Raw genomic sequence first — 9192 nt, 5'->3', positions numbered from 1 at the left:
TCGTATCAAGATACCATTGTATTGGCTTTTCACAAGCGTTAACCGTCAATAAATAGACAATCTGGTTTCATTTGGTGCACTGTTCAACCTAGTACATGACAAGGATGCGTTCATTTGGAAGCATCATGCATCAACAACTATTTCTATCAAATCTCTGCATTTGTGCATGATACTAAGTGACAATTATAACTTCCTTAGAAAAATCATTTGGAAGCTCAATGTTCCACTTAAGATGAAGATATTTATATGCTACATGTGTAAAGGGGTATTTTTGTAAGGAAATATCAAACGAGACGAATTCAACGTTTGCCTTTTCATGCCCATTCGCTTAGCTTTCATGGTGAGTTATGTTTGTGGCTTTCAATATTTCCCGCGTAGCTCAATCTCAATTATGTTTGCGGGATGGCTCTATGGGATTGTTATTCAACTTAAGGCTTAGATTGGGAAGGGGGGGGGTATGTGCCCCATATCGGGAAATGCAGAACTGCTGCAATAACATCATTCTTAACCAAGCAACTGTTTTTATCAAGTTCTTGAAGCTCATTTTGGTCTCTAGGTGTAGCCACTTGGAGGTTGTAGCTTGAACTTTGTTCGACTAAATTGGGTGATTGTCTAACAATACAATTTACGATGCATGAGTTGTAGAATGTAATCCATTCTGCTTTTGGTTGGCCCTGATATACCATGCTATTCTTTTTTATTTTCATTTTACACTTGTGTATGGATTAAAAGTTCACAATAAAGATGATTATGTGCATCAATCGATATAGAGACCAGGGCATCTCTTCGCCAAATAAAGAGCAATGCTCCATCCATTTTCGTGGCAAACCTATGTAACTATACTCCACCGCCAACACTGTAAGCGGGATGCAAATTTGGTCGCACATCACTTAGCAAAACACTCTTATGAGTCGAAGTCTTCTATATTTTTGGGATGATGTTCCTCCTAGTTTCTTACTACCTCTTGTAATTCAGGATGTAACTCTGTTGGCTTTGAAATAAAGTGCGCCGAATAGGCATTCCTTTCAAAGAAAAAAAACTCCACCTCGACCAATCAGGGTTCAGAAATTAGTCCATGTTGCTTTAGTCCACGGGACAGAATGTGATTATGGATGGTGGAGTGTCCTTCATTCAGTCATTTGCCTGAAGAACATCGCCATTTTCTGAATTCTGATTCTGATTTTTCTATCTCATCGATCGACTCCATCCATCGCCCCAAAACTCTAACCATCTCTGCCCGCAGAGCGCTCCATCTTCGCTCTACACAGAGCACGTCAGGACGCGCCGATGGTGTCGACGTTGTCGAGCCAGCTGACCACCTCCTGGATCGCCGGCCGGCTGAGCGGGATGGCGTCGACGCAGAGGCAGGCGAGGTCGAGCACGTAGAGCATCTGCGCCTCGTCGCCCGGCCGGCTCCCCTGCCTCAGCCGCGGGTCCAGCGCCTCGGCGCGCCTCCCGGCCGACCGCATCTGCGTCACCCACCCGACGAGGTCCCTCGGCTGCCCCGCCGCCGCCATCATCTCCACCGGCCGCCTCCCGGTGAGCAGCTCCAGCAGCACCACGCCGAAGCTGTACACGTCGCCCCGCAGCGTCGCCACCCACCCCTGCCCGTACTCGGGCGGGATGTACCCCAGCGTGCCCACCAGCTCCGTCGTCACATGCGTCCGGTCCGGCAGGATGAGCCGCGCCAGCCCGAAGTCCGCCACCCGCGCCTCGCCGGACTCGTCCAGCAGGATGTTGCTCGACTTGATGTCCCGGTGCACGATCTGCGGCGTGCACGCCTCGTGGATGTGCAGCACCCCGCGCCCGGCGCCCCGCGCGATCCGTAGCCGCGCGCGCCAGTCCAGCTCCGGCTGCTCCGGCCGCCGGTCGTGCAGCCAGTCGTGGAGGCTGCCGTTGGCCATGTACGGGTACAGCAGCAACCGGAGCCGGCCGCGGATGCAGAAGCCCTGGAGGGGGACGAGGTTCTCGTGCCGCGTCACCGACAGCGCCTCCACCTCCGCCCGGAACTCCCGCTCCACCAGGCACATGTCGCCGTTGAGCTTCTTCACGGCCAGCCTCACGCCGCCCTCCAGCTCCGCTAGGAACACCAGGCCGTAGCCCCCCGTTCCGATGATCTGATCCGGGCTGAAGTTGTTGGTCGCCTTCAGGATGTCCACGAACGTGAAGCTCTTCCTCGTCGGGTCGCCGCCGCCGGCCTCCTCGGACATGAACAAGATCGTGTCCTTGGACTCGTCGCCGTGCAGATCCGACATGGAGTAGTCGAACAGGGCCGACTCCGAGCACTTGCCGCCGTCGCTGACGGACCCGTTCGATATGAACCTTCTGATGGCGATCACGGCGAGTCCGGTCAAGACGACGACGCCAACCACGCCGAAGCAGACTCCAAGAACGATGGCAACAAGCAGTCTCTTGCCCATGGTCTTGGACGGCGAAGACTTGCCCGGCGCCATTCCGCTTTTCTTGCTGCAGCGGACCGAGATCGCCTGGCCGCAAAGCTTCGGGTTCCCTGCGAAATTCGCCGCCGGGAACGCATTGAACTGCCCGCCCGTCGGGATCGGGCCCTCGAGATCGTTGTTCGCAACGTTGAAGTCGGAGATGAAGTGGAGCTTGGCGAGCGCCGGCGGGATCGAGCCCGTCAGACGGTTCATGCGGAGGTCAAGAATCTCGATCTTGGCGAGGCCGCTGAGCTCCGGCGTGATGCCGCCGGAGAGGTTGTTGTGGCTGAGGTCGAGCACCTGCAGCATCTTCATCTGCCCGACCTCTCGCGGGATCGCGCCAGAGAGGTCGTTGTCGCTGAGGTTGAGCGTGGCGGCGACGCCGGACATCTGGTAGTACGCGCGGCCCGTCCTGACCTCCGCGCCGTTGTTCGGCGTCAGGGTGAACACGAGCGGCAGATGGCCCGGTTTGAACTCCGCCATGGCCTTCTCCGACGTCAGCAACGGCAGCTCCATCAGCGACGGCGGTATCTCTCCGGCGAACTGGTTGCCCGACAGGTCCACGTAGTAGAGCCTCTTCATGGCGCCGAGCCAGCTCGGGATCGGGCCGGTGAGGCGGTTCCCGCCGAGGTTCAGGACGTTGAGGCCGTGCAGCTTGGACAGCCACGACGGTATCTGGCCCGTCAGACCGCAATTCTCCATGACGATTACCCGGACGTGGCTGACGTGGTCGCCGACCCAGCCGGCGTCCGGCAGGGCCTCGCCGTGGAAGTTGTACGACACGAGCAGCGCGGCGAGGTCCCTGCAGCCCTGGAGGTTCCAGAACATGCCGCTGATGTTAGTAAAAGAGTTCACGGTCAACGAGAGGAACTGCAGCTCTCGCATGTTGCCGATCTCCGGCGGCACCTGCCCGGAGATCTCGTTGTTGGCCACGCGCAGGGCCGTCATGGACGTGCAGGAGTAGATGCTGGGCGGCATGGTGCCGGTGAGGTTGTTGGAGGCCAGGTCCAAGACGGTGAGATTGGCGAGGCGGGAGAAGTCAACGTCCCCGAGGTCCCCGACGAAGTTGTTCGACCGAAGGTCCAGGTAGCGGAGGCTGGTCCAGTTGCCGATCGCCAGCGGGATGGTGCCGGTGAGGTTGTTCTTCCCGAGCCGGAGCTCCTCCAGCGTGGTGAGCTCGCCGATGGACTCCGGCAGCCCGCCGGTGAGCGCATTATAGGTCAGGTCGAGCTTGACGAGGTTGATCAGCCTGGCGATCCGCAGGCGATCGAGCCTGCCCTGTATCCGGTTGGACGGGAGCGCCAGCTGCTCCAGCGACGTCACCTCGAAGAGGTCGTCGGGGAGCTCGCCGGTGAGGTTGTTGCGGCCGGCGCTGAGGACCCGCAGCCGCGAGCAGTTCCCTAACCCGGGCGGGACGGGCCCTCCGAACGCGTTGAGGGAGACGTCGAGGACGGCGAGCGCCGGGCAGATGACGCAGAGCGACGGGATCGCGCCGGCGAAGCTGTTGTTGCTGGCATTGAGCGACACGAGGCCCGGGGTGAACCGCCAGAGCACGGACGGGAACCGCCCGGACAGATGGTTGCTCGACACGTCCAGCACCTGCAGCGGGAGGCGGGCGCGTCCGGCGGCGGCCGGTAAGTCAGGGAGCGCGCCGGAGAGGCGGTTGTAGCTGACGTCGACGACGGAGGCGTTGGGCAGGGCGAGCAGCTCGGCCGGGAACGGGCCGGCGAGGCCGTTGCCGGAGAGGTTGAGGTGCGCGAGCGTGGGGAGCCTGGCCACCGCCGGCGAGATCGTCCCGCCGAGGCCGCGGCCGGGGAGGGAGACGCTGGTGACCGCGCCGCCGCCGCCTCCCGCGTCGTCGCAGCCCACGCCCTCCCACGCGCAGCAGTCCGGCGAGCCCCGCCAGGACGCGGCGATGTTATCGCCAGCCCGCGGCGAGAGCGCGTCGAGGAAGGCCAGCAGCGCCTCCCTCTCCCCGTCGCCGCACGCGCCGGCGACCGGACCAGCCAGCAGCAGCACGACGGCGATCAGCACGGCTCCCGCCGAAATGACGACCCGCTGGTGGGGGCAACTGATGATCATAGCGAGGCCTCCGCCGCCGTCAACAACATGGGGAACAACCGAGCCGTGGCGCTTGGCCGGGCGTGGCGTGGACTTTTTTCCTAGACGACCGGAGCGGGGCGGGGGAGGGCGGGAAGGGCGGAGAAGCTAGCGTCCCATTGGCCGGCCTGGGGATGGCTCGTCGCCGTGGTAATATACTAGGCATAGGTTTATCCGGCGCGAGGTCAACGGAGATGGCCACGGCCACGGAGGCGGGCGTAGTGCTTCGCGAGTCATGCTGCCGAGCTGCTCTCGGCCTCTCGGGGCAGGTCTGACTTTTGGAGGCGCGGCCGATGGGGCCTCCAAGGGGCGGCTCATTGGCCGGCCCTGGCGCGACTCCCCCACGCTCTCTCGAGTACGTACGTAAGACGCACATCCATGTTTGTTTATCTGGGCTGAGATGAGAGTCGTCAGGCAGGTTGCTCCGTCTGATCAGATGCTTGTACGATAAAAATGGCCGTGTTGGTTAGTGAATGATGCGGCCGATGTGATCGTGTGATGTGACCCGAGCTGCTTACGGTTTTGATCGAGACGGGGGGCTTTTCTGTACGGACAGACGTGTTCGGGCTTCCGGGTACGTCGACGGGAGTTCGTCGATGGAGTGAGCGTGGCTCTCTGCGGTTCTGGGGGGATTGATGGGGTTTTGACGTCGGTGGCTCGTTATCGTTATCGTTTCGTTGGCTCGCCGGCGTTTCGAACCTGCTCGGGGTGCTCATAGGTGACTCTCGGGGTGTACACGCTCGCGGGAAAGACAATGCACGTTTTTTTATGTGGATTGCAACGGAAGGAAAAACAATAGCACACACCCCTAACCCAGTAGCAAAGGCGCGTCGAGCCACACAGGGAGGCTCTATGCCACCCGGCAACTGCGGACAAACACTACTAGGTTGGGAGGGGGCATCGGCCGGCGCCCCATCGGATCTGGCCCCTCCATATCTGGACAGGTGGGCGTCCAGGCAGTCGGCCGTCTAGCCGCCGGGGTAGTCTCGGAGGTGCCGGTCATTGTCGCCTCCGGAGCGCCATAACGCCTCGACCTCCAATACCACCAACCATGGCCCGCCATCTGGTCATCATCGTAAAGACCGCATGCCCACAGAGAGAGCTCGCACCAACCATCCAATGGCGCCCGAGCTCGCCTAAACGAAGCCAACCGGCTAGGCCGCCACTGGCGAGAGCCACCACCATCACACTGGCACCCCACCGCCCAACAACCCATGTAGAGACAGCCACCCGCGCCCCTAGTCGCCATTGGCCCGCGCCTCCAGTAGGGCAGAGCAACCGCTGCTGCCACCTACAACCCGCCACCTCGCCAGCATGCTCTACACCCAGCCTATCGCGCCATCACCATGCCACCCGTCCGCAACGCCACCTTGCACTTTGTCGGTGAGGCGACAAGGAGGCCTTGCCGGCGCTAGCGGCGGTGTGGGAGGAGGAGGGTGCGAAGTAGGGAGCTAGCGTCCACACCCTAGGGTTCCTCCCCATCGCCTCATGGAGGCGACTTGGGAGGGTGGGTGTGGGATTTTTTTCCAACCTTATTTCGTTTGGTTATTGATATTGTGGCCAAAGGATTGTAGTGTCGACTGACTACGTTGAACCATGTAAAGGGAGGGAAGAATTGTATGAGATCTCACATTAGGTGAGATCGTGAGATAAATCTCAAAAATTCATATTTATACATTTCAAAAAAATCTTAAATTATTTGAAAACATTCCTGCGAGGTATGTCTACAACTACGAAAAAAATCAGCTCAAAAATCGATGTACATTGAGAGATTCAAAAAAGACACATTCGAATGTGAATAGTGATACGTTTGGGTGAATAGTACTTTGACACTATTCACATCAGATTTTGTCTTTTTTGTTTCTATTAATGTTGGTCAAATTAGGGGCTAAAGCTTTTTGATGTTGTACATCAAATATTGATGTGTGTCTACAAATTTTTTGAGAATGTCTGAACATGTTGTTTTTTTTCTTTTCAAAAAAACCCAATCTCATTGATCTCATATGCCTCCCCCATGTAAAGGGTGCGTATTTAGGAACTTCCAAAGCAATCATCGATGAAGTACAATAGGAAGATGGAAGGATTCCCATCAGCCGAAGTTGTTCATGAAAGGGAGTAATGAACATCGAAGCTCAGTGTTTAGCAAAGGCAGGCCACCATAGCTCATGAGCGGCACTTACAGCTCACAAAGTGCTTGTTTAGTTTTTTGGCTGCTGTTTGATTGATGTTGTGGGGGGAATAATTGGGAGCTATGCTCCTTCAGATGGTTTTCTCTCTCTAAAACAGGCAGGATGACCCATTCGAGTTTGCACGGCTAGAACGTTATATGTATTTACTGGTGGGATCTTTTGTTTACACCAGATGAATCAAGAATATTCTGGACAAGCATATCAAATAATCAAACCGTCTGTGTGAAAACAATGGTATTTATGTTCCCAAGTGATTATTACAATCGATGTTATTTCAATACCAAGTGCATACCATGCACATGTTGCCAACTCATTGTTTGACCCAATTTGCAAGACACATTTTTCTAACTATTCAATTTATGCTATAAAAGTTTATATTAATTCACTTACCTAATATAAATAGTACAATAGAAATAGACGTAGGTTGCAGGCTTCAGAAATCTCAACCATGGTATAAAACAATACAATACACACACATACACAAATATAACATCAAAACATAATTAAAGATAAATTTTGATATAACCTAAATTCAAATTTAGCGGAATCAAGTTTTTCAGTGATATAAAATACAATTGTATGTTTGAAAACACTAAACTATTTTTTAGCAATACTATTTTGCGATTAACCATACTAGCTAAATACAAATAATTATAGTCATGAATAATGTACATGATAAATAAGTTTAGAAATATGAATGTTTAGTATATTTTTTTATGATGTAAGAGCAAAAATGGTGCAAACACAATAATAGCTCTGATGATCATGTTTGCTTCCGTGGGAGCACGAGATCAAGAATCATAAGAATTAAAGTTGACACTAGCAGAGATGAGTAAAATGTGAGCAGCGAGATAAAAGTGTGGGGAAAGATTGGTAGACCGCTGCATCGGTAGGCAAAAAATGTGAGAAGCAAAACTAAGAGGTATAGAAGAGGAGAGTGACATAGAAATGATGACAAATGTTTGACGATTGAATCCAAGTTAGGCACATAATCAGGCGCGCTGGATTTGATAGAGCCATATTATTTCTTAGTTGTAAACTTAAAATGCTAGAATTTTCCCTAAAAAAATCTAAAACGAAAAACATTTTTGGTCCTACCTGTCTGGGCTCTCCAGTTTGCGCCCACCGCATGGCGAGCACCATGTCCATGACCAACACCACAATATGCTTACAATCATCATGGCATCGATAATGCCATACACGTGGACATGTTTGGGTATTGAAATATCGAGGCCCGTCTCAGGTAGCCCACACAGGCCCATGCATGTTTCTTTTCAATCGGGTGACGCGAAGTCTGAGGGCTTGGAGGTTAGATTGGATAGTTTATGTCAACCGTGATGGTGCTCGGAGGATGGAAATATTATTTGGCGTGGTAGGTGAGAATCATTATGCACCCGAAAAGACTATATAGCGCCGTATATAGGGGATAAATTGCGCACATGCGCTGCACTTCGGCCACGACAAGTAGCACATTTTTTTTCTCTTTTTTAAATTTCTTTCTTTTCCTTTTTTATTTCTTTCTTTTTTGTTTCTCCTTGTTCTCCTTAAGTAAAATAGATGATTATTTTTCGTGCTTTTTGAATATGTGAACATTTTTTTAAAAACACATGAACATTTATTTGAGATACATGAACACACACATTTGTTTTTAAATGAAAGTACCAATAGTTTAAAAAATAGTTGAATGTTAATTTTCATATGGATGAACATTTTTCTGAACACATGCACACTTTTTCTCACATCCATAATGTTTTTTTAAAACATGCGAACAAATTAGATGTTTTTTTTACATATGTGTGGACATGTTTTCCAACACAATGCATATTTTTTCACTTTATCTTTTTAGAATGTATATCTAAAACAAGTGAAATAAACCTATTTAAAAATTACATTTTCTTCAAAGTGTTCCTCTCTTTGTTGGGCAGCACCTGAACAAGCCCATTAATATGTCTTGGCGAATTGTCCCAATCACCCAGGCAGTAAGGGAGCCCCATGCTATATCTATTTGTTTGTCGCAAACTGACACCGTGATTTGAAAGTTTAAAGTTTGGGATCTTAGGTATGTTTGGAATAGAAGAAAATCGGGTCGAGTGAGGTCTGCCTGAGTACCATTTTGATTCTACACAATCAAAAAGGGAGGATCCTTTTGGCTTCTGGTTGATTGTACTCTTTTAGGTTCACCGACTTCACAAATTTGCTCAAACTATTGAGTGAACTATAATGATGTCCCCCACGTTGCAGTGGGAATCTCTTGTAATATAGACAAGATTTGATTTTTTGAGAACAAGAATATATGATCAGTAATATGAGAACCAAAGGTAAAAGTACATATGATTGGTTGTATTCAAATGTGAAGATGTACTTTTCCTGAGATGATTATCGCTTTGGCCGCATGATTCAATAGACGAAATGTTAAAAAAACAAATCTGCGAAAAAAGATAAAACTCTCAGGTTGCAACAAGTGA

General features: G+C 52.0%; 1 protein-coding gene across 1 annotated transcript; it reads right to left on the bottom strand.

Annotated features, from left to right (window-relative positions):
• Positions 1-1058: 1058 nt before the first annotated feature.
• On the bottom strand, positions 1059-4887 carry LOC125521630 (tyrosine-sulfated glycopeptide receptor 1-like). Its single transcript, XM_048686692.2, has one exon. It carries the CDS (start codon positions 4518-4520, stop codon positions 1275-1277), a length of 3246 nt encoding a protein of 1081 aa, XP_048542649.1. The 5' UTR covers positions 4521-4887; the 3' UTR covers positions 1059-1274.
• Between the last annotated feature and the right edge of the window lie 4305 nt (positions 4888-9192).

The sequence above is a fragment of the Triticum urartu genome, chromosome 7A (genome assembly GCF_056163025.1).
Source record: "Triticum urartu cultivar PI428250 chromosome 7A, HENAU_Tu73, whole genome shotgun sequence".
Classification (NCBI taxonomy): domain Eukaryota; kingdom Viridiplantae; phylum Streptophyta; class Magnoliopsida; order Poales; family Poaceae; genus Triticum; species Triticum urartu.
The sequence above is the reverse complement of the archived record's forward strand: the minus strand, read 5'-3'. Positions and strand labels throughout refer to the sequence as shown.

Coding starts and splice junctions, on each gene's coding strand:
- LOC125521630 (XM_048686692.2), bottom strand. CDS start 4,520: ATGATCATCAGTTGCCCCCACCAGCGGGTCGTCATTTCGGCGGGAGCC.